We start from the raw sequence: 26,464 nt of genomic DNA, 5'->3' as shown, positions 1-26,464 counted from the left end.
TTGAAAAGGCACACACATGGATGGATACTGAATATCTGACAAAGGGAGTATTACAGATCTTTGGGTACAAGAGGTTCAACAAATGGTGCTGGAACAATTTATTATCTCTGAGACTATTTCAAACTACTCCTGTCTCACATAATACACAAGAACCCATAACAAATGGATCAAAGGCTTAAATGTGAAAGTCAAAATGTAAAAAATATGCAGAGAAAAATGTTTTGGTCTGTGGTTAGATAAAGATTTCTCAAACAAGTTCCAAATGTGATATAATCGTTGAAAATAAAAAGAAAATTATTCAAGTTGGAGAGCATAGAACAATCGCCGGTTTCTGATGCTTGGCCTACAAGATATGAGTGCTTGCTTGTGCCGTGGAGCTTGGTCTAAATTTACTGTTCTTTCAAGACCCGATCTTATAAGTACATACTAACCTAGTTGCTTAAACAGGAAAGAGAAGTAGCTTAAATTATTTTGTGCTAAAAAGTATTTTTTATCGCAAGACATGTCTAATATAGAAATTACTATTTTAGTCTTTCAAGTTTTGAATTAATGTATGAAGGTATCAATTTAAAAATGATCTCAAGTCAAAAGTTGAATCTTGCAAAATATGTTATAATGGAATAAATGTATAAAAGAGACTGTAGAGATGATGGAACCATCTCATTATATTTATAATAAAATCAACATTAATGACTTATCCAATGAAAAATAATTAGCAATAGAATAGGACCTAATTTATAAATTATTTTTTCCTGTTTTATCCAGTAAACCAGTGGTCCCCAACCCCCAGGCCATGGACCGGTACCAGTCCATGGGCCATTTGGTACCAGTCCACAGAGAAAGAGTAAATAACTTACATTATTTTCGTTTTATTTATATTTAAGTCTGAACGATGTTTTATTTTTTAAAAATGACCAGATTTCCTTTGTTACATCCGTCTAAGACTCTTGACACTTGTCTTGGTCACGTGATACATTTATCCATTCTACCCTAAAGGCCAGTCTGTGAAAATATTTTCTGACATTAAACCGGTTCGTGGCCCAAAAAAGTTTGGGGACCACTGCAGTAAATCATATTGATTAATTAATTTAACTTGAGATCTTTCTCTACTTTTTCTAGTTAATTAGCTGAATAATGTTCATTCTGATTAAAATACTATAGAAATATGACTTCTATTTGATAACACTTCTTATTTGCTATAAGAGCCTACACATATAATAAAATAAAAATGTAATATTGTTAAATATTTATAGACCACTAAAAGTTATCAAGTATTAATTTGATTTAAAGTGAACACTACATACTCTGTTATTCATAATTCCAAACATTTTAGATTGGGTGAATAATTTATAGCTCTATAGTGATGTACATGAACATTAAGTGAAATTTTTTAATAATGATACTTGAAAAATATTCATGATATATGTATACAGTGCTGAAGAGTATTCATATTTAAAAAGAAATTGTGTATATTCATCTATTAATATTTACTCTACATGGGATAAAGCTCTAGCTATTAATGTAATTTTTGGTAAGTTTTTGTCAGGATATATTTAAGGGCAATATTATTTATATCATGGCTGTGGTTAAACACTCATTGTATTTAATCAGGTGTTTTAACTCATTTTTTTCATCTTTAGAAGAAAAAAGGAACTTTTGATCATCTTATGTAGTTCTTCACTAAATTCATACATTGTCAATCTTATATTATGACCAGAAAATAAGAGATGATGCAAAAATATCTTTAATAATTGGGTACATTACTATAGATATTTGTTGTTTTAATTTTTTTTAATTATCCTCCCCCTCAAAGAAAAAAAAAACAGAGAAAAACACATTTAAAGCCAATTACTTTCATGCATCAAGTTTTTGTTTTTGCATTTTAAACAGAGATACAACTTTACGTGTTAGAATACCCTCATCATTGTTTCTTGGTGCTGATGACAGCAGTTACTCTCTTTCTGCGAGTTTTCCAGAAGGCAGGACCGTCAAAGGCTCTCCCAAAGGAATTAACACCGCACTCACCTGCCGCTTGAGCTTCAAATCATCTAAACCTGTGTCATTTTTCACCGGTATTTTTGTCTGTGATAGCAGCGGTAACAAGTAAGATATTTAATTGTAGTGTTTTTTGTTTGTTTGTTTGTTTGTTTCTGACAGTGAAAAGGAAAATGGTTATGCTATTCTACACTATTGTAAAATGTTAAAGGGGAGTCATCTAAAATAATGGCTTTGGACATAAAAAATATTTTAAAAGTTCCAAATGCAACATTGCTCTCATGAGAAACATCATAATAGTGGTCACCAGCATAATATCTGGAACTAGACCACGTGGATTTCAATCCTGGCTGTTACCTTCGGTGAAGTTACTTAATCTTTTGCAGGTCTCAGTTGCCTCATCTATAAAATGGGTATAACCGGTCTCATCTGTAATCATGAGAAATTGAATTAATAATTATTAAGTAACTGGACAGGAATTGACACAAAGGAAATGCTAAATAAGTATTAAATGAAAAAGAAACATCAGCATAATGAATTTCTAAAATATGATTGTTATATGTTGTTTTAACAGGCTAAGAGAAATTCAGACACAACTTGGTGAAACTATGGTTTTGAATTGTTACCTTTTAGGACCAGAAACCCCACTTTTACAATATATCCTAAGATGATTTGACTTACCAAATGGCAAGAGGCTAATATATACAGGAACAAAGTTTGTTTAAAATGTTTATAGTGAAAAGTAGCTTTAGAATGAATTGTACACTAAAGATTATTGTCAATATGTTTACTTTATATGATAATTTATCAACTTTTGGTGTGAATTTTACTATTATACTATATTATATATTAGTATACCATATATAATATAGTATATTATAGTACATAATATATTACTATATTATATAGTACATAGTAGTCATTCCTAGTCAAAGGCTTGACTTACATGTTAGGAATTAGAAAGGAGAGAAACACATGTTACCAGGGTATTGTATCCAAGGTGAAGTGTGGTTGTATCCGGAACACAGTACATGGAGTTCTGTGTGTATGTTGATAGATAAAATCTTCTAAGTTACACTTCTCAGACTCCTATTTTTCTCTTTTGATGCTAACAATCTATCTTTTGTTGACATTAAAAAAATAATGGTGTTGATTTAGGCTCCTTTCAAGCATGGAACTCCTTGACTCTGTCCTGGGAAACATTGTATCTTTTTGCATGTTACTTGTACTTTACTTTTCTCTAGTCCTTAAATTCACACTTTGCCCAAAACACTACATTAGGTGCACCTTGGAGTTCACTAATACGAATCCATGAATACCTTAAAGCTAATCAAGGCCCAGACCACAAGAACAGGATGGGAAGGAAATAGTTTCACTAAATACTGTGTGAGCTAGATGGCTTTTAGATAAAAGTAGAACTGCCTGTCAGGCAGGGAGGAACAGACTTCATTGTGCCGACGTTTTGAGGTCTGGTCAGCAAATGGGATGGTATGGAGACCTAAGAACAGTCTCTAGGGGAGGAGGGTGCTATATTTGATGCTATATTTAATGATTTTATTTTATTTTTTTGTGACAGAGACAGAGAGAGGGACAGATAGGGATAGACAGACAGGAAGGGAGAGAGATGAGAAACATCAATTCTTTGTTGCGGTTCCTTAGTTCTTCACTGATTGCTTTCTCATATGTGCCTTGACGGGGGTGGGGGGGTGGCTTCAGCAGACCAAGTGACCCCTTGCTCAAGCCAGCGACCTTGGGTTCAGGCTGGTGAGCTGTGCTCAAACCACATGAGCCCACACTAAAGACGGCAACCTCGAGGTTTTGAACCTGGGTCCTCTATGTCCTAGTCTGGCACTCTATCCACTGCGCCACCATGTGGTCAGGCTTGATGATTTTGTTATCTTGTCTCTGTCATTTTGTCTTCTTTTAGCCTCTAGACTTGTTTGCTCTGACCTGAATTTCACACCCATCTTATCTTACTTTCCATTAAACTCCATTTCAACCCTCTGCTGGTTTAGCATAAAGTGGAGTTATTGGAACTAATTTAGAAACTTTGATAATCATAGATGGGCTACAAAAGGCTTTTTCATGAAACAGGCAACAAATCATGAGGTTCCAGCACTCTCTGGAACCTTAATACTGACAACCCACTTTACTGCTGCCTTGTTAAGTCCTTATCTAGTTTCCTGTCAAGCATATAATCAGATTATCTTTCTAGTCTCAACGCCCAAAGCTGTCTTTGCCTTTGTCTTGCTAGACATTTCACCTTTGATACCATTGAGATAAATGAGGTCTTTCAGCAAGAAAATCCTCCAGTGTTTCCCTTTCACCTTAGAAGTTCTTTTTGGAATCAGTTGGACTCTTTCATTGCTTTTCATCTGTTTGTATGTACTGGAGGTAATCCTTGGGTGCTCCGCCCAAGATTGGGGTAAGCAAAGATGAAATAGAAAGTGGTCCTTCCATGATGGAGGTCGGTGTAGTAGAGAAAATAGACTTAACCCAATTCTTTATATACCCTTTGGTGCCAACAGAAGTAGGTAGAAAATGGAAAAGTACTGAATAAAAGAAGTAAATGAAAATGGAAAAAGGTGTTACTAATGTCCTGGGTGGTGGATGAATCTGGGATACTGCATAGTCTTCTGAGGAAAATCTCAAAGGACAAATTACTCTTGCCAGTGTTTATCTTTTTTTTTTTTTTTTTTTTTTTGCATCCTGTTTGTCCATATGGAAGTGCATGGCTCCAGTTAAAAATAAACATTCATTCCTTCATGCTTTGCTTTCTTTTTTATATATAAGCCCATTTCATACTGTGGTCCCCCTTGGGGCATAACATGCTTGGCTTTTAATTTTGTGTCCTTCTTTAGACTTTGTCATATTTGGATTGGTTGAACTGGCCCACGACTGTAAATTTTATCCACTGTGGTACTTGCTGATATGTCTGCTGTCATTGATAATGGTCCCCTCCACACTCATGTGCCCTCAGTTCTGAGGTTGCACACCCTGCCTGTCTTTTCCCCAGATTTCCCCCAAACCTGGGGATGCAGGTTGTGTATATCTATGGGAGGGTTGGTGATGTGGTCAGAATATTATGTGTGGTAAAAAACACACTAGTTCTGAAGGCCGAAGCAGCCTCATGTTTGCAAGATACTTTGGTGTTTTGGGTTTGATGGTTATTAATAGGGCAGAACTGAGAGATGATGCTGAAAGGGCAGCAGAAGCAGACAATGACAGTCTGCATGCCCTGCTTTATGGCCATGAATGGGACATAGGAAGGGAACCAGGATTGATATGGGAATCAAAGCCTGGATAATAAATACAGGAAGCAGGTCAACAGCTATGGATTAACATGACTCAGGTCCTAGTCTGCGTGTCATGACATCCACCCAACAGCCTGGTAGGTGGATATTTTTAGGTCTTTAGATTTCTTATGAAAATGAAAATATATTCTTTTCCTACAAAAATTACAGGAGTATATGTGCTTATTATTGAAATAATATATTTTAATTTAGAAGCTTAGGGTTTTATGAGGGATTTTTATATCTATTTATAAGAGTTTAAATGATATTAAGAATGGCTTTTGAGGGAGTCAAGCAATGCAATATTAAAATCTAATTTCTCTCATTGCTGCTTTACCAATCAACCTCTAGTCTAGCTTAAAATTATCTTATGTTCTCATCAATTCAGTTTTTCTATTTCTGACTTTCCTTATTTTTACTTTTGGCATATGAGGTAACAATGTAGGGGCAGCAATTCAGTTACCATAAGAGTGAGATTGCTTTGGATAATCTCCAAATCATATATAATATATTTCAGAGTTGATACTTGTTTTTATGTTTACAAATGTATATTATTCACACAGCAGCAAATAGATTAAGGGTTGCCAGCATGTTGCAATCCCCCGTTTTGCATGGTGGTTTCTACTCTAGGTCCTGGAGAAAAAACATTGTATCCTGAAGGAACTTTTAATTGTGAGAATGAAGTCTTGGAATTTTCTCTTTCTTAATAATCATAGTCTGACTGGTACTTTCTCTAGACCTTGCAAAAAACAAAAGAGTTATGGCTTGGGGTGATTTATTTCATAGAAATCCTAAGACATGCCAAATACAGCTTAATATTTTTCTATGATTAACTCTAAACATAAGGTGTTTCGTTTTGTAGAATGAAGAGTTAATTTCAACGGCAAATAAGGAAACAGGAGGTTAACTTGAGTTAGCAATGCCTCATTGTTAAACTGCAAATGTGAATTGAGAGTTCATAATTAGAAATGTGGCATCAAAACTCTGAGATCCTCCATACATTTTTTAAATCTCACGTTTATTTAACACATATCCATTATGCTCAAAAGCAATTATATCTTCCCTAGGTTTTTAATTGGAATACCTTTAAAGCAAATGAAAAGAAAAAGATCAGCTGTTTTATAAAAGAGGTAACGTGAATTACTGAAAATTAAAATTTAAGCCAAATGAAAGAAATCTCAATGACTTATTTGTCAAATAGATATGGGTTGCTATTCTGATGTCAGCCGCTTTCTCTTTTAGAGCTGTGGTTCTCATGTCTGGATACCAAACTTACCTGGAGATTTAAAAAAAGAAATACAAACGCTTCAGTCTAATCCATAGACGGGGTTATAATTTGTCTGCAGAGTAACCTAGGCATTGCAAATTTAAAAATCTTCTTGTTTAAGTTGAATGGGAACTCAGAGTTGAGAACACTAGCTCTAGAACAGTGGTTCTCAAACCTTACCCTGCATATGACTCAATTGGAGGGCTACTTACAACAGATTCCAAGCTGTATCCCCAGAGTCCCTGGTCCCTGGTCTACCAAGTGATGGATGGGACCTGCAAATTTGCAAGTCTAACAGATTCCCATTTGATGCTGAGGTTGCTGCCTAGGCACAGACTTGGAGCTTGTTTGAAAGACAGAATTTCTAGTCTCTGTTGAGATCTAAGGAGTCAGCGTCATCTGTATTTTAAAACTATCCCCAGGTGATTCCTGTGCACAGTAGAGTTGGTGAAACACTGGACCAAAGAATACTGAATAAGGAAAAATGACATCAAGAAGGATTAGATTAAACAGTGGAACACTTTTAAATGTTTGGCAGAAAATAACATGATTACTAGAAAATAGTGTTGCTGTGAGAATCCTGCAACCCAACTTTGTTTTAGAGTAGGTTTAGTTTAGTTTGCTAATACATTATCTAACTTAACCTGGTTAAGTATAATTCCACATTTACAGGAGAGGAAATTGATGTACTCCTGTTTGTTTATCTTTTGGACCCTCAACAGCTATAGAATGAAAGAACTAAGAACTGAGATCAAGTCCCATTATCTCTATCACAGAAATTTGCTCCCCTTTAACTTTTTTTTCCCTTCTTTTTCCAAGTGAGAGGAGATCAACTCCAACATGCGCCCAACCAAGATCCACCCGTCAGCCCCCATATGGGGCCAATGCTCTGCCCATCTAGGGCCATGCTCACAACCAAGCTATTTTTAGTGCCTGAGGTAGAGGCTTCAGGGTGCTATCCTTAGCACCCAGGGCCAATGCATTCGAAGCAATCAAGCCATGGCTGCAGGAGGGGAAGAGAGATATATATAGAGAAGGGGGGGGTGAGGGGTGGAGAATAAGATGGTCACTGCTCCTGTGTGCCCTGACTGGAAATCAAACCAGGGACATCCACACACTGGCCAGACACTCTACCACTGAGCCAACTGGTGAGGACCCCTTTAACTGTTCAAGTCTTAGGATTTTATTGCTATAACATGGTCAGTTTAGTAAGAAAACTGAATATACAATTATTTTTAAAATTTGTTATGTTATATATCATCCATGATGAATAGGAAGACTTCAATGTTTTAATGCAAGTTAAAACTAATCATGTTATATATGAGAGGCCAATTCGAAGTGTACACTAAGAATAGTACAGGAATGTTTGGTAGATGTTGTTGATCTAAAATCAGAGCTGCTGATTAGCTGGCATAAAGTGGTATATCCTTGCCAGTGGGTAACGTTTTGAAATATTTCTTTGTGTTTGGTAGCCAGTCACTGTCAGATCTGGTGCCTGACCTGCCTCAGGTACCCCTTTTGGACCTTGAACTCACTCAAGACCTAGTAACAAAAGGGTTAATGCCTGTCATAGCCAGAGTTCTAGGGACACTGTGCTGTTTTGTTTTTGGTGCGTCTCAGCCTATATACAGTGATGCTATTGCCTAGAAATGCCAGGGTCACTCACCTGGGATATACTATGTACTTATGGCAGTCCCACAGACATTTTCCCTGTCAGAGCCATTGTTGTGGCTGGACTGGCCCTTGCAATTTTTGCTATGATTGCAGGATGTACCTCAAAAACAACTATGGGGAAACTTTGCAAAACATGATTTAGTACTGACAAGTCCGGGAGGGTAAAAGGCAAACCTGGGGCCTCATAATGAAGTCGCCAGTAGAGAAAGAGTGAGCAAAAGGGTGGGGAAAGCTGGGGGTTCTGTGTTGACTGAGCCGAGGGCAGGTTGCCTAGGGTTTCCCATGGTCACTCTTTATTGGTGAATTTAAAAAATGAGTGGGAATTAAAGTGAGAGAAACTAAAAAGAAGCAGGTTTATTTTTTAAAATAGAGAATGAACAGCTCTTAGTTATGTCACTCTTTTTCTGTATATAAGTAGCATTTTATCAACTGGGTTATGGATTCAGAAACATTTTTGGTGCATAATGAAACTTGTTATGCTTACTCTCATTAAAATAATAGGACAGTCTCTAAAATTGAAGTATTATTTTTAAAATAATTCAATACAATAAAGAGGAATAATGAAAGCTGATTCTAATTGTTTTCCTCATAATTTGGCATCTGTGTAGGATACACCTGGCAAGTTGGGATCTGTTTCTAGTTTTTTTTGTTTTTTTTTTATAGAGAGAGAGAGAGAGAGAGAGAGAGAGAGAGAGGGAGAGGGAGAGGGAGAGGGGAACAGACAGGAAGGGAGAGAGATGAAAAGCATCAACTCATAGTGGCAGAACCTTAGTTTTTCATTGATTACTTTCTCATATGTGTCTTGACTGGAGAGGGGGGTGTTGTTCCAGCCGAGCCAGTAACCCTTGCTCAAGCCAGCAGCCTTGGGCTCAAGCCAGCAACCATGGGATCATGTTTATGACCCCACACTCATGCTGGTGACCCTGTGCACAAGCCAGTGAGCTCAGGGTTTCAAACCTAGGTCCTCAGTGTCCCAGGCCGATGCTCTGTCCACTGTGCCACCACTGGTCAGGCTGTTTCTAACAGTTTACAAAGTATTTTTAGCATGCTTCTTCCAGACATTTTATTGTTTTTGAAAGGGTAGGAATCTTTGTCATGTTAAGGAGACTAGTAGACCATGAATCAGACCCACAGTCCAACTGCATGGAGTGCTAATGTGTTCAGGTTGGCAACATGACCTTAGTAAGTCTATTTAAATTAATATTATTATCTGCTCTTTATGTGTCTTTCTGTAATATATGAAAGTACGTATGTAAAGTGAGTCAAGAACGTATACGGGACACTGCCACATAGCTAGAAGCAACTTTTGAGGTATTCAAAGCTCCCCTTCCCTTAGAGGTCAAGAAGAGCAATATTTAGGACATGTTCATATTTTGGAAACTCCAGTTTTATCACAAACCTCCTGCCAATGAGCCATTTAGAATTTTAGCACTGTGGCTGATGAAAGGCAGGCATGGGAAATCTCATGTGTATTTAATAATCATCTAATAGATCATAATACAGTATTGGAATATTTCCCAAAACATCTGTCATGTTTTGAGAGGATAGGTTATACAGAAAAGAAGGTATTTTTCCCCCTTTGGCATTCTCAAACTTTTTTTTAAAGTTTATTTAGAAAATTAAATTTACCTTGGTGACATTGATCCATAAGAGCACATAGGCTTCAGGTAAATGTTTCTATAGCATTTGGACTGTTGATTATGTTGTATACCCATCACCCAAAGTCAAATCATTTTCTGTCACCTTATATTTGTCCTTCTTTGTACCTGTCCTCCATCCTTCCCCCACATCTGTACATGTACCTCCCCCTTGTAACCACTTCACTTTTGTCTATGGCCATGAATCTCAGTTTTATATCCTATGTGTGACATCATATAGTTCTTAGCTTTTTCTGATTTATTTCACTCAGAATAGTGTTTTTAAGGTCCATCCATGTTGTTATAAATGTTGCTGGGTCATCATTTCTTATGGCTGAGTAGTATTCCATTGTATCATATATATGTACCACATCCTCTTTATCCAGTATTCTTTTGAGAGACACTTCGGTTGTTTTCGTGTCTTGGCCACTGTGAATAATGCTGTGATGAACATGGGGGTGCATAACACAAGGTGTTTTTCCACCTTTCTTGATCTTGTATGTGTAGAGAGAATAGGCAGTGGGAGGAGCAGAATTGTTAAGGAGCCATGCTTTGTTCTGTCATAAGCATCTGTTCCTTATTCCTTGACCTAGTCCATGAAAAGCTGTTTGTAATGGTATCTTCATTCTATGAAGAACAGTAATTTCATAGTAGATCTGTTCAACCAAGTCACAGGATTACAGCACAGTCTCTATTGTACAGTACAATATTTATATATATTTAACCAAAACATAGGATACCAGTGTATTATAATAAATTGTACACAAGATAATATTCATGATTTGATCATTATTCACTTGTAGCAAAATGAGGGTGTTTAAAATTTGTATAGAAACTGAAAAAGCCTAGAAATGGAATGCCAAGATAATATTTACCATGTCTTCTGGGATTATTAAAATCATAGTGCTTTTAACACCAGGTTGCAGAAAAGAAAGTTAGCCATTGGTGATGTGGTTTCTCTCTTTTCCTACTTTTTGTTCTCTTCACCCCCAATCTTTGAAGCCAGTGGTTAGAGAGCTTCTGCCCGGCTTACAGATTTTTCACTTGAGGAAGTTGCAGTGCCTCACCCTTTCCTCTCCCTGAGTGGGTGTGAGCAGCAGCCTAACTGCTGGTCCTCACAGAGCTCCTAAAAGTTCGGGTGGCACATTTTCTTCCTGTTAACTATGTTAACAACTATAATATTTTCCCACAAGAACACTGAATTAAAAATAAAATACACTGCTCACAAAAATTAGGGGATATTTCAAAATGAATATGAAGCAATAAAAAAAGCATTTGATTCTTTTTTATTAAACAACATCAGAAAAGCTAATGACAAGTCAAAGAAGGTTGTTCAATTAGCGAATGAGATGCAAAACCACTTTTATTTCATTGATGAAAATGCACTATATAGAAGGCTGAAAGTACTGGAGTATCTGCACATTCCGTGATCCTCTATGTTTTGTGAGCAGTAGATATTGATATATATTAACTGACATTAGTGATTTAAAATTGTGCAAAGAGCCCCTAAAGAGAGATTTGGAGATTTAAAAAGTAGTTTATATCGATTACAGAATTATTTCCAGGTTGTTGGGCAGACTGAAAATGAGATGTTTCTGGTAAAAAGAATTGATATATATTTGAGGTATTGCTAAATGGACATACATTTCTGGAGTTGACGACTATCCATTGATCATTCATGTGTCTAAAGAAGAATTCTCTGCTCTTACCTTACTTTGCTGTATATCAATCAATGAAGTACATTCACATGTGAAACATACTTCCATGAACTTACGCACATTTAGATCAAACCTAAAGTGTTTTCAAGGTCACTAAATTTGTTAATAGCACATACTTGCCAGAACTCTTAATGTTCATAAATAAGTGTCTTGATGGGTTGCAGATAACATATTGTGGGTTATCGCAATGCCCAGAAGAGCAGCTGTAACTTTACTCTTTTTCCCTCCACTCACCAAAGATTATTGAAAAACAGTTAGGTGAGAATCACAGTATCATCAGGAATATTTTCAATCTGTGTTTTGCTCTATTTAAAATAAAAGTATGTAACTTTATTGCTGAAAAACAAAATGACATTCGATGTCCTCAACTGTGATAGAGAATCTTGTTTGGCCACATCTTTTTTTTTTTTTTTTTTTTTTGTGGCAGAGACAGAGAGTGGGATAAATAGGCGCAGAAAGACAGGAAGGGATGGCCACATCTTCTTTGACCTCAATTGTTATACATTACAGCACTAGATTACATTCCATTCATTGGCCCAATTAACATAAAAGTGCAACATATAGTAAGCATTCAGTATTTATATAAACATCAGTTAACCCTTTTTTGTGTAAATAAAGTTACATGTGAATTATTTTTCTAGCAATTTTTGAATTGAGAAACATTGTGAATAGGTGTGGATCAGCTGCTTTGGAAAGGTTGCCCAAGGATATTTGTTTTGTGTAATAAATTCTTCTAAAGCAAATACTGTCATTCCATTATTTGTAAGTCTTTATTTAAATACTGTATAGATAGCAATAAGCACTTGTTTTTTCTGTTATGGCATTACTGGTGGCTTTTACAGTGAAAAGCAATTTCAAAGGGCTGACCCAGATATTTTCTTCTCCTCCTATTTCTCACTTTATTCAGTTCTGTAAATAGAAATCTAGAGCAGTGGTTTTCAACCTCTTTATATTTGGGGACAGGTGAAAATAAAATTATTTGGGGGACTTCTAAGGCAAAAATCACACCGAGTATAAGCGAATTTGACTAATACCATTCGGTTTGTAAACTTCACACATTATCAGGGTGGTTAACTCTTTTGGGGACCGGCATGGAATTTCTGGTGAACTGGTCTACAGACCAGCAGTTGAAATACACTGCTCTAGAGCATTGATCCAAAGTAGTTGTTAGCTAAAAGCTTTTCTTTAACTCTTCATAGCTGCTGCCAGTTTTCCCAGTATATAATTTTATAATTTTTTAGCTGGCTTATGGAGAAAGGTTAAAGACAGACAAGCATATTAAGGCTTAAGGGACAGGCTTCCAACTCCATCCCCTGCAGCCCTGCCTATTGCTCAGTTCAACTCTGTGAGTTCAAACCAGGTTCAGTGGCGCTGCTTTTAGAATGTAAGATCTGCTTATAAATAGTACAGCTAGCTAGAAGAACCTTAGTTAAGATGAGAAAGGTATAAATAAGATCTTAATATTTCTCATGGTGTTTGACATATTGTTGACAGGCCATCACTGTACTTAATACACTGTTGGAGAATGATAAAATACTGTAATTACCGGACCATTTATCAGATAGATTTAACATGAAGCTTCAAAATTTTATCCCTGAAGTGATTTGAGATGACAAGCAGAAGAGTCTCTTAATCTTCACTATTGATGGCAAAAGAATTAGAGATGTATAATTAAAGTATTAATTATTCACCAGCTAATGATCAGAAATGAATGATAATACTTTCCACACCTTATTTGATGAATTATATGAATTATATGTGGCCTCCATGCCATTCAGTATCAGATTATGGTTTGTAAAAATATAATTTGCATTTTATTGATTATCCTCTGCTGTAAACCTAAAATACTCTTACTTGACTTCTTCTTTTCTAAGTTAGATTTTTTTGTTGGTTTAACTTTTCTAGCATGTAGTAACCTCATTTGTAGAATCTAGTACTATGGAGAATGATCAAATAGTACGAAGGCAGTAATGGCTGGTTGGATGTGGAGAAAAGTAGATGCTGTGTGTTACATGTGTGCGTGTGTGTTTTTGTGTACATGGCAGATTCAAGACTAAAATTATCTTGATATAATACTGTAATGCAGAACTGAAACAAATAAGGCAATATAACAACAGTATATCAGTTAGGCAAGGACAGATTTGTCACATAAGTTAGACAGGCATAATATAACCTAAGACTGTTTTGTGTCTGGTAAAAATAATAAGGCACTTTCACAACACTTGCATAATACAGAGTGCAGGTAGTAGAGGGTAATAGTAGTCTCCGTGGGTTTAATAACTTTTGCAGTATTGTTTTAAGTTATCAGACATTGTTAAAGGAGGAAAACAGGAAACAAAACTTCATGTTAAGCTTTTTTTAGGTTTGTGAAATATTTGGAGACTGCAGTAGAAAGAATTCTTGACCCTTTTGAATGTTGAAAATCTGAAGAAAAGAAACCTTTGAGAAGATATACTATGTTTAAATTTTGAAGGAATATAATGGGGATTAGATTTTAGATTCAGTTTCGTGTTGCTCTGAAAAGAATGTCTCGAGCTACAGCTCTCCAGATAGAAAATGGGTTTGTTCTGAGTCATGAGTGTCACCCTGGTAGTGTCTCCCCACTAGTGTCATCTGAGGCTAGATACCATTTGTCAGGGATACTATAGAAGAAGGTATGTGCCTGACCAGGCAGTGACACTGAATAAAGTATTCACCTGGGATGCTGAGGTTCTACGTTTGAAACCCCTATCAGTGGTCGGCAAACTCATTAGTCAACAGAGCCAAATATCAGCAGTACAACGGTTGAAGTTTCTTTTGAGAGCCAAATTTTTTAAACTTAAATTATATATGTAGGTACATTCCTTATGGAGGTAGTGCCTGCACGTGGTATTGTGTGGAAGAGCCACACTCAAGAGGCCAAAAAGCCGCATGTGGCTCGCGAGCCACAGTTTGCCAACTAGGGCCCTAGGTCACCAGCTTGAGTGTGGAATTGCCAGCTTGATGGTGGGATCATGACCCCATGGTCACAATCTTGAGCCCGAGGGTTGTTGGCTTGAAATCTAAGGTCACTGGCTTAAGCAAGGGGTCACTGGCTTGGCTGGAACCGCCCAGTCAAAGCATGTACGAGAAAGCAATCAATGAACAACTGAGATGCCCCAACTATGAGTTGATGCTTCTCATCTCTATCTGCCCCTGTCTATCTGTCTGTCTGTCCCTATCTCTAAAAGAAGAAGAAGAAGAGGAAGAAGGTGTGTGAATTCACTGTTAGGCTGCAACTCTAAAATTTCTTGAATTTGGTTATGAACCTGAATAATGACAAGCTATGTTCTAGAGCACACTTCACAGTGAAATTTACTATTTCTATTAGAAGTTTAAAAGTAAATACTCTTAAATCATTAAAATAGATATAGTAGGAGGTTAAGAAAAACAAAGTAGATGGAGAGAAAAATGATGACTAATTCATGTCTTGACTCTTAGAGGCATCCAGGACACTTAGAAAAATACTTTATTGTTCTTACTGATCTGAAAGTTTTATGTTATTGAAATTCAATATTTTTATTTTTAGGTTTTTACTTCCAGTTACTGCAACAGTAGAAAATTGCATTCTTTCTTATTATCCATTTATGGCAGTTAATTACACGGAAAAAATTGTTATAAGGAATGGTAAGTTGCATATGACCTAATTATAACTGTATGTATTCTTGTTATCTAAGGCTGACATCTAGAAGTAAAGTAACCTTAAAAATGAACAGATACTGCTTTACTGGGCAGTGATGCAGTGGATAGAGCATTGGCATGGGATACTGAGGACCCGGGTTCAAGATCTGTAGTTCACCAGCTTGAGCAAGGCTCATCTGGCTTGAGTGTGGGCTCATTCGGCTTGAGTGCAGGGTCGCTGACTTGAGCGCAGGGATCATAGATATGATTCCATGGTCACTGGCTTGAGCCCAAAGGTCACTGGCTTGAAGCCCAAGTTCGCTGGCTTGAACCCAAGGTCTCTGGCTTGAGGAAGGGGTCATTCACTCTCCTGGAGCCCCCTGGTCAAGGCACATAGGAGAAAGCAATCAGTGAACAACTGAGGTGCCACAACTATGAATTGATGCTTCTCATCTCTCTGCCTTCCTCTCTGTTCTTGTTTGTCCCTCTCTCTCTAAACAATAAATAAATAAATAATTAACATTTATTAAGCTTCCTGGGAGCATGTTTAGTATAGAGAGTAAAATAATGCAGTGTCTCTTAATTCCAAAAGTTGAGAAATTTGGGGAGGGCACATAAACAAATTAATACAAACAGGATGGAATTAAGAGCTCTGCATTTGAGTGAATTGAAGTATTGGGAATGCCGGGGGTGGTGCAGTGAGGTTAACGCAGATATTGGGGGTCTGGGATGACTTTATAGAAGGGATGACATTTGTGTAGAATGTGATGAATAATGATCTTGAGCAGGATGATTGAGACAAGGGATAACATTAAAAATGGGAGAATACGGTGGGCAATGTAGTGGAAGGGCAGAGCCACACTACTATGCCCTTTATTCTCTTACAATGGGAAATGTCAGTGCTCTTTTGAGTATCAGTGATTTAGAAAGGGAACAATTGTTGGGATGCAAGAGAAAGCGAATGGTCAGTAGACTCTCTAGGAGTTGCTGCAGGGGAACTGGTGAGAAAAGGTAAGAACAATCAGGAGAAGCTGCTGAGCAGGGAGAGATGTGCAATATAAGGCACAGAAGAGGATGGTGGTGGTTAGAGTAAATCTCACGGGAGGAGAATGGGTGGAGAAAGGGAAAAATTCCCTCTATATATAGATTGTCAAGGCCTTAAGTTTCAGTCACAAGCTGGAGATCTTTTCTGTATTTTTAACATATTTTGTCATATTCTCCACTTGCTTTTTCAAATGTTTTCCACTCCTGTGGAACTGTTCAAGCCTGTTCTGCATCAGTTGTAGGGGATGACCTTTCTCTGACTTTATAGAAGAAATCGATACCATCACGCATGAATACCCTGAACTTCCACATGCCATGTATGCATTGGAACCCATTATCTCTTATCACAAAGCTGGGAGGCAAGACTGTTCTTACTTAAGCTGTTGCTTGATCTGAACCCTTCTATCTAGGGACCTTTGCTTGATCAACTTACTGTTGCTCTTCAACTTCAGCCTCCCTTTTAGTCACTTTGGGAGGGGTGTGTGCAGGGTGACAACTGGGAGGAAAGGAGAAAATATTTTCTCAGTGGACTGGCTCATTCCTAAAAAGAAAAGAGGGTGAATTCAGGCGGTGCATGGTTGATTTAGTCTTTCCAAACTTAACAGTCAGATGAAGCACTCAGTTTCTCAGGGAGAGGGAGAGAACTAGCAAAGGAAAGTAGGCTTTTACTCTCTCAGCTTCCTTTAACAGGAAGGAAGTGTCAGGGGTGAGGAAGCAAGTGTTCTCCATTGTACTGCTGCACCTTCACTCCTCAGCAGCACTTTATACTGTTGACTGTTTTCTCTCTCTGGATAATCCTGATATTTTTTTTAAAAGTATTTTTCTAATATACTGGACAGGGTGGGCCTGGATAAGACAAGACACCATAGAAGGAGCAATGGATGAAGAATCATAGAACCTGGGTAGAAATTCTATTTTGTATGTTAACCTCACCAATTTGCCATGTGATTTTATCTTTAAGTCTCAGATCTTCAAACATCTGTTATTGAACAAAATGCTCATGGTGAGGGTGTAGCAGGGTATTAACAGTATGTACTTATCTATTTCAGAAAGCTTTTCTGAGGATTCATAGACTGTAAATACCTGGAAAGTAGTACTGCTATTATCATCATCATTTCATTACTATTGCTATTGTAACTCTTATTATTTTCATTGCTTTATTACTCTTTCATATTTCTCACAATATTCTCCCCCAAAATAATGGGGAATTACTATACAAGATATTGCTATCTCTTTAAAAGAAAGAAAATGAATCCTCCTTTGGAGGATGAATGAGTACGAAGTATATGGGTTGAAAAGAAGGCATAATTATTACTATAGAAAGACATCATGCTTCCTAAAGTACCTTTATAAATATTCATAGTAATAATTTATAATATATATTTAGTACTTTCCAGGGATACAGTGCTCTGCTAAGTGCCTATGTTTATTTCACTTACTCCTTTCAACAGTTCTGAGTTAGATACTCTTGTTAATCTCACTTTACAAATTAAGGTTGAGCAACTTGCTCTAGGGAATACTAACCAAATTTGTGAGACCTCAGAGCCTACACTTAATAGTTATTGTGCTTTGGAGTATGTTATATACAGTAAAGGTGAAATCTTAAAATATATTAAGTATATCTAAAAGTAAAACAGTATGATTTGCTTGTTATAGCTAAAATGCTAAATAAAAACTATTATATTAATCACTAACTTAATTTGAAGGATTCAGATGTGGGTTTGTACCCAACTAGGCACTTTTTATAAGTAAGTTGGTAAGTTGAAAAGATAACTTCATAATGCACATGCAGTGATTCATTCTGTCCTTGAATTCCCCGAGGCTCACTTTTATGAAGCTTTGGTGGTGTAGTATTCTGGAGTTATACACATCTACTAGATACGGTTCTCTGGCAAATTATGATGGCTTAATACTGAGAGAGTAGAAGAAACAGTATATACTAGCATATTTATATGTGTTATTGCTCATAAAGTAATTCTCACAAAAGATTCATGAGCTCAGAACCCTTGGCTTCATTTTATGGAAAAAAAACATTTATTACAGAGAACTTGGATAATATACCCCTAGTTCAACAGCTCAAGAGTTGTAGTGCCAAGCTTTCAAATTAGATCTTTGTAACTGTAGAAGCCATGCTCTTCTGACAGAATTACATTATGAATATATGTATATCTACATACACACATACATGCACACATGTGGATGAATGGATGGACAGTGATAGATAAATACATACATGCGTAATACATACATATGGATGTATGTACATACATCATAATAGATAACCTGCCCTAAGTCACATCTACGGCTCTCTCTTTGTCAGCACTGCATTTAGTTGGGTTCAGATAACTATGGTGACAAACTCTAGTGTATATACAGCAACTCTAAGTGAACTAGACATTGAAAGCTGTGCAAAATGGTGTCAGCTACTCACCAAACAGTGATGTCATTTCAGAAAAATTACCAGGAAGAAATGTCTTTTGTTTGTGATACATTTTTTTTATATTTGTTTTTCAGCACCATATATAATAATTTCAAAACTTTTAGTTAAAAGATTTAAAATGTTTTACATATTCCAGTTTATGCTAAATTTGAACATTGTTTATTCTCCAGAAATTTTGATATACCACAATTGCCATATCAAAGTTCATTTGATTCAGACACCCTTTATGTTATTTTTTTTCTTGACATTTTATGTATAATGAATATTTATGCTTTTTCCTTTTATTTTGTACTCTGTGTATATATTCATATTTATGATATATATGTATATGTGTGTATTTATAGATATAGATATCTATATATACAGATATAGCTATATACACACATATATATTATATGTGTTTTATATATGAAATTATGAAATTCAGGTTTAGTAATTTGAAATTAAATTCAATAGTAAATTTATAAATGCTTGCTTTACTTACTATGATGCAATGTATCATTTGCAGAAAGGGATCCGGAACCTGTGAAGAGTAGATACAGTGCTTCACTTCCCTATAAAAGAGTTGGATTATCCTCTTCTGCTCCTTCTAAATTTAATGAGGCTAGTCTTGCGAAGAGATTCTTTATTGGTATGTGGCAAATATATAGTGTACCACTCAAACCCAGTCTATAAACATGATCTGTTTCATATTATTTAATTAAAAGCTTTTTTTTTCAGATAATAAGAAATACCAGAAGAAAATTTTGAGTTTGTCATTAGTTTTAAATGGGTCATCTGCTTTATGAGCTCTCTCTCTCCAGTGATCTAATGCAGAGATTTCTAAAGTTTTTGCTTCACAGTATGCTTAGTATTTCAGTAATTTTCACCTAGAGCAAAAGATGTACTAAGCAGTTCCATTTAAAAATGGTTTGGTCCACAAACCTAAGAGTGGTGATCCATGTGATAGCCAAGAGTTGTTGTAGTGATATTTAACTCAAATGTTAAATATCCTTCTGAAGCCTTGTGGCTTCAGAATTTGCTGTGACATCCCAGCTACCCTCTGTCCACAGTTTGGGAACTATCAAGCTAGGGATGTGTCTTCTAGTTACCAAGTGGGATTTAACATTGCCTATCGTAGAAAAAATGAACACAGAAAAATATGTGAATTTAACAATATTATTTATAGTTAACTATTCAAATATTCCTTTGTCTTGATATGGGTAGTATTGAAAAATTTTCATTTTTGGGAATGGACCAAACCAAATGAAATATTATGAGGTTTTTAAATGAGTTGTGCCCTTACAAGGCAGATACATTTTATTTTTTTAATTTTATTTATTCATTTTTAGGGAAGAGAGAGAGATAGGGAGAGAGAGGAGAGAGAGACAGAGAGAGAGAGAAGGGGGAGGAGCTGGAAGCATCAACTCCCATATGTGCCTTGACCAGGCAAGCCCAGGGTTTCGAACCGGTGACCTCAGCATTTCCAGGTTGATGCTTTATCCACTGTGACAGATACTTTTTAAATATGATAAAATCATTTTATATTCTTAAAATTTTTTAAAGAATTAATTTGCCTGATCAGGCAGTGATGCAGTGGACAGAGTGTCAACCTGGGACACTGAGGGCCCAGATTCAAAACCCTGGAGTTGCCGGTTTAAGCACAGGCTCATCCAGCTTGAGCACAGGCTCACTAGCTTGAGCGCGAGGTCACTGGCTTGAGCGTGGGATCACAGACCTGACTCCATAATCATTGGCTTGAGCCCAAGGTTGCTGGCTCAGCAGAAGCCCCTCTCCCCACCTTCGGTCAAGGAACATATGAAAAAGCCATCAATGAACAACGTAAGTGCTGCAACTATGAGTTGATGCTTCTCATTTCTCTCCCTTCCTGTCTGTCTGTCCCTGTCTCTCTGTCTCTTGCTTAAAAAAAAGAATTCAAAATGTTTTCTTTTCCTGAAGTGTTTCTCTTGGATAGAGAATCACTTTGAATATGAAGCCAATATTTTGTTTCTGTAAGTTTTTTGGCTAAGATTTAATTATAACAATTTAAGCTAAAGAACTGTTAAAATATTTTACATGTGTAATTGAAAATGAAAAGTTCCACTTTGAGGAGTGTTTTTATATAGCATTATGGCAAGAAGAAAATTAAACATTTTAAATTTAAATTTTTCTATTTTTAAAATATTTTTATCGGGTATTTGAAAATAAATCTATTTACTGGTACTTTTATTTTAAGATAAGAGTAAATTGGATCAGAATTTCTTTGATTGCATAGAATAATTTGTAGAATGAGCTCTATTCGTCTGCCTACAAATTGCAATAGCTAATGGAATATTTTGCTCTATGATCAAATAACCCTTTTTACAAAGAAATGTGTGAATTTTAGGAATAGAAGAAACACCTGAAAATTTGGACGTGGACAAAAATGAAACATCAGAGAAAGAAGAAAATAAATCGATGGAAAATGAGAAAAAGAAGCAGTTACTTTCTGAACAAGAAAAAATGACAGAGAACTTCTATCAGAAGGTTGTAAGAGCAACTGAAATTTGGTTCACCCTTTTTGGCTGGCCTGAAGGCCCACATTACCTTTTTATTCCAGAGAGCATAAGAAGGTGAGAGCTGCGGGTTTCTCTAAATTCCTTGCTTTGAATCATATAATCAAATATCATCTCTGAACCACAGTTTCCTCATTTGTCAAACACAAAGGGTAAACTATGTGTAGGAAAAGCCTTTTTAAACTTGCAAAAAAGGGAAACCCTACATTTCTCTATAAATCAAATAGCAGCCCTAGATGTATAGTCAGGTACACAGTGGTATTACTGAACAGAAAGTATCAATTTCTTTGACACTCTCTCTTCTTTAACAATACATTTACCTCACTCTTTCATGTGTTTTTATTACTCAACATGTCTAAAATAGTTAAACTGCATTGGTTACATCAATCACTTAATTTCGTTTGTTAATCTGAACAGGAATTTAGGTACCTCCGTTGTTGTTATGTTGCTGGTGTAGTTCTCAGAGCTCTTAAACCTCCTTTCTCAGCACTGATGTAACTTGCTGGCACCGATAGGGTGAATACTCATCTCTTAGCTAGAAAGGCTCTATTAGACTTTTTGCATCTATATTTAGGAGTGAGCTAGGTTACGTTAAGTCCATAGTTTTCCTATAAGTTAATTGTTTTCAGTTTTTTAGAAAATTAATAAGACAACATCAGCTTCATTTTAGAATAGAATAAATTTGCTAATATTTTATCTTTGTCTATGGTGAGAGAAATTGAATGCAGCAAATATCCTGAAAATTTACCAGCTTGATCACAAAGTCATCTGACTCCAAGTAATTTTTGAGAAGTTATTCTGTTATAACTTCAGTTTTTTTTTGCTTTGGTGTTTGCTCCACTGAAAATTTTACCTATTTTGAGTAAATTTCATGATTTCTTTTTTTGTGAAGCCGAAGAAGTATATTTTACTGGAATATCACTTTTATGAAAATTGATGTCAAATTCATATGAGTACTGTCATTTTATGATAAGCGTGATTATAAACAATGCTTTATATTTTCATGCTACCAATGTTATTTATTTATTTATTTATTAAACTTATTGGAGTGACATTGGTTACTAAAATTATATAGGTTTCTTGTGCACAGTTCTATTAATACATTATCTGTCTATTGCATTGTACGGCCACCACCCATGTTAAATCTATCACCGTATATTTGACCCCTTTTACCCTCCGCTACTCCCATCCCTATTTCCTCTGATAAACACCATACTGTAGTCTGTGTCTATTCATTTTTGTTAGTTTTTTCTGTTTGTTTGTTCATTTGTTGCTTTCACATTAATATGCCAGACATGAGTGAAATCATATGGCTCTTGACCTTTTCTGACTCATTTCACTTACCCTGATAGTATTAAGATCCATCCATGTTGCCACAAATGGCAGGATTCCATCTTTCTTGTGGATTAATAGTACTCTATTGTCTATATGTACACATCTTTATTCAGTCTATTGAAGAACACTTTGGTTGTTTCCATAGGTACTAAACTTACAGACCTTAGTCTTAGAGAGAACTTTAATAATTTGACCCCAAAGGCAAGGGAAGTAAAAGCAAAAATAAATGAATGGCACTATATCAAACAAAAAACTGCACAGCAAAAGATTTCATTTGAATGGAAATCATTTACTGGGCATTTAAAATTCCTTAATTCTTGTGGCTACTATGACTATTAGTATTGTTTGTGTTTATAGTCCCTTCATTTATAATTTTTACTTTTTCTTAAATATAGGTATTATTTTTATGTCTCATATAAAAGATAAGTTTTTGGATTAATTTATCCATTTGTTTTCTAAATTATTTGATGGTGATTTTTTTCTTTAGAATTTATTCTTTCTTTAAACTTGGATTCTGTGCTTAATTGTTTTCAGATCTGTACATTTATCTCTTTATTCCACATTGGATATTTCCCAGAATTTTTGCGATTAAGTATTTTTATTTTGGTTTTTTATAGAGTCTGCGATTTTAATTTTTTATATTTTTACCATAATAATGACTGCTGTTTTGTTGGAGAATATGTAACACATTCATGCATTATTATTATTTTTTCATTTACATCAATTGTTGGTCATTATTAATGTTAATGTTTTTCAATGTTTTCTTAATATAAATAATGCTGAGATTGAACATATCTGTTTATAAATGGTAGCAGACATTTCTGGATGTTAAATAAGGAGGTTCTCAGAGGGTAGGATCACTACATTAAATAATATGAGCTTTAGCCTGACCAGGTGGTGGCACAGTGGATAGAGTGTCAGACTGGGAAGCAGAGAATCCAGGTTTGAAACCCTGATGTCACCAGCTTGAGCCCAAGGTCGCTGGCTTGAGCAAGGGGTCTCTGGCTCTTCTGTAGCCCTCCGGTCAAGACACATGTGAGAAGGCAATCAGTGAACAACTAAGGTGCCATAACGAAAAATTGATGCTTCTTATCTCTCTCTCTTCCTGTATCTCTGTTCCTATCTGTCCCTCTGTCTCTTCCTCTCTGTGTCTCTATCACATACACAAAAATAATACAAGCTTTATAAAATTTCATACTTTTGGATGTTTTTTTTTCGACGCTCTGCCCACCAGGGGGCGATGCTCTGCCCCTCCAGGGCGTCACTCTGCCGAGACCAGAGCCACTCTAGCACCTGGGGTAGAGGCCAAGGAGCCATCCCCAGCGCCCGGGCCATCTTTGCTCCAATGGAGCCTTGGCTGCGGGAGGGGAAGAGAGAGACAGAGAGAAAGAGAGGAAGGAGGGGTGGGTGGAGAAGCAAATGGGCGCCTCTCCTATGTGCGCTGGTCGGGAATCGAACCCAGGTCCCCTGCACGCCAGGCCGACACTCTACCGCTGAGCCAACCGGCCAGGGCCACTTTTGGATGTTTTTTTAGGAAGCATTTTACTTTATATTTCCACTAGTTAAGTTACGTTGTCATTCTGGTTGTTTCCTGACAGAGTTGAGTACTTGCTATTGTGATAAATGAGAAACAGCCTAAAGGCATTTCTAGAGCAGTATGAGGGCCTCTCAAGCCATGGGTAGGAAGCTGCCCACAGCCAACAACTTTGAATAAAGATACTTTGTTCAAGTAGGACTGTTATTCAGTGCCAATAGTTTATTAGGAATCTTTGGACTCTCAGGCTGTTTCCAAGGTTATGTATTGTTGCCAATAGTTGAACCCCCTCCTCCATGTTTCCTGCATTACTCCATCATCTGGAGTCATGCAGTGATTTTGATAAAACTGATGTCATATTTTGTGAGTACTGTGTTCATGCTCTCAGAATTATTTTATGTTTTTTATTTCTCTACTAATCTCCCAATCTGTGATTTATTGAAATAAATTCTCATCATGGGAATGTCCAGTAGGCTCTTTCACTTAGAAAACTCATCTTTTAACTCTTCTTTTCTACTATTTATCTATTTTCTATTAATTTCCTTTTAGAATCTATTTTCTATTAATTTCCTTTTAGAATGATGGTGGACCTATATGAATGATCCTTTATATCACTCAATTATGTCTTCTGTTTTTCATCTTTTTCTATTTTTCTTTCTTATACTTGTAGATCTTCTTCACTTTCTCTTTCAGTCTTATATAGAAAAATTAAAGTGGTATTTAGTTTTGTTTTCTAAGAACTCTGTTATTCTTTATTTTTTTCTTTCCTTTTCTCCTTCATCCCCCTCTTCCTTCTTTCCTTTCTCCTGTATTTTCATTTCATAATACCCTATTTTTGTGTTCTGGATGGATGCCTTCCCAGATAGTACTTCTTTTATTATCTTTTATTTTTTTTTATTTTTATTTTTTACAGAGACAGAGAGAGAGAGAGTCAGAGAGAGAGATAGACAGGGACAGACAGACAGGAACAGAGAGATGAGAAGCATCAATCATTAGTTTTTCATTGCGTGTTGCAACACCTTAGTTGTTCATTGATTGCTTTCTCATATATGCCTTGACCGTGGGCCCTCAGTAAACCAAGTAACCTTTTGCTAGAGCCAGCGACCTTGGGTCCAAGCTGGTGAGCTTTTGCTCAAACCAGATGAGCCCGCGCTCAAGCTGGTGACCTCGGGGTCTCGAACCTGGGTCCTCGGCATCCCAGTCCGACGCTCTATCCACTGAGCCACCGCCTGATCAGGCAGTACTTTTATTAATCATCTTGATTACCATGTTAGAGGTCACTTCCTCCCCTGTTTAAGCCAACTTTAAGCTTGCCACCTTTCTTATGTTTCTTTAGGAAAATGACTTCCTTGTCCTCTGTATTCTACTTCTATGCTGTCCATCATTTTAATTCATTCTTCAATACAATTCCATCCATTGTCTGTCTTATAGCTATTCTTCAAAGTTTCTGGTATAATAATGATCCTTGTCCCAATTTCAGTGTTGTTATAGGTTTATTCCCTTTCTCCAATCTTTCTGACATTTCAGGTATATTTTGAGAGGAAAAAAAAATAAGTAAATGTGCTTGGTTTATTATTCTGTACAGGAAGTTGCCTTTCCTTCTCATAGTTTTCTGCAGTTTTACTCTCCCATTTATCTTTTTATAGTTCCAACTTAACGACTCACCATTTCTCTTATTGATTTCATTATTGCTGCCAAATAATTCATGCCCTCCTGAACTTTCTTTATAATATCTCTTATTTCTTGAAAAATAATTTTATTATATTTTATTAATAATGACTAATATATATTGGACTTTTCCTATGTATGTACTATATGTGCTTTGTGGGTAATAATTTATTGCTTATAACTACCTTGTAAGTTAGGTACTATCATTATCCCCATTTTACTGATGAGAACCTGAGGCATAACGAAGTTAAGAAACTTTCCTAAGGTCACTTGGCTGACATATAGCAGAACCAGGATTTGAGCATTCCATCCTAGAAGCTCTCATTTCGTATAAGTATATGGAATCATACCAAAAATCAAATTAATTAGAGTAATGTTCTACCATATATAATGAGAGCATGAAAAAATAAGGAAAACACTTTCTATGCCTCCATTTCTTCATTTGTAAAAAGGAGAGAATGATAATACCTATCCTATAGGGTTGCTGTGATAGTTAAAAGAGGTAATACCTTTAAATTATATTAGAACAGAACTTAGGACCTAGTAAGCACTCAATAAATGTTAGCTATTCTTATTAAATTTAATTAAGATTATGTTAATAGTGTTATGTATTTCTGATTTCATTAATCATATTTACCAACTCTTTTATTTGGCAGTGGAAGGTAACTTTAAAACCCATTGTTTCT

The 26,464-nt window shown here is 36.1% G+C and overlaps 1 protein-coding gene across 1 annotated transcript in view; it reads left to right on the top strand.

Moving 5' to 3' along the window:
- Positions 1–26,464, top strand: part of CFAP47 (cilia and flagella associated protein 47) — a 374,219-nt gene that overhangs the window by 124,557 nt on the left and 223,198 nt on the right. Inside the window, exons 26-29 of the mRNA XM_066250539.1 lie at positions 1,891–2,103; positions 15,132–15,229; positions 19,216–19,338; positions 21,073–21,298. Of these exons, the coding sequence (XP_066106636.1) occupies positions 1,891–2,103; positions 15,132–15,229; positions 19,216–19,338; positions 21,073–21,298 (660 nt within the window). The remainder of the gene's footprint in view (positions 1–1,890; positions 2,104–15,131; positions 15,230–19,215; positions 19,339–21,072; positions 21,299–26,464) is intronic.

Source organism: Saccopteryx bilineata, chromosome X (genome assembly GCF_036850765.1).
Source record: "Saccopteryx bilineata isolate mSacBil1 chromosome X, mSacBil1_pri_phased_curated, whole genome shotgun sequence".
Taxonomy (NCBI): Eukaryota; Metazoa; Chordata; class Mammalia; order Chiroptera; family Emballonuridae; genus Saccopteryx; species Saccopteryx bilineata.
This window is presented reverse-complemented; position numbering and strand designations above follow the sequence as displayed.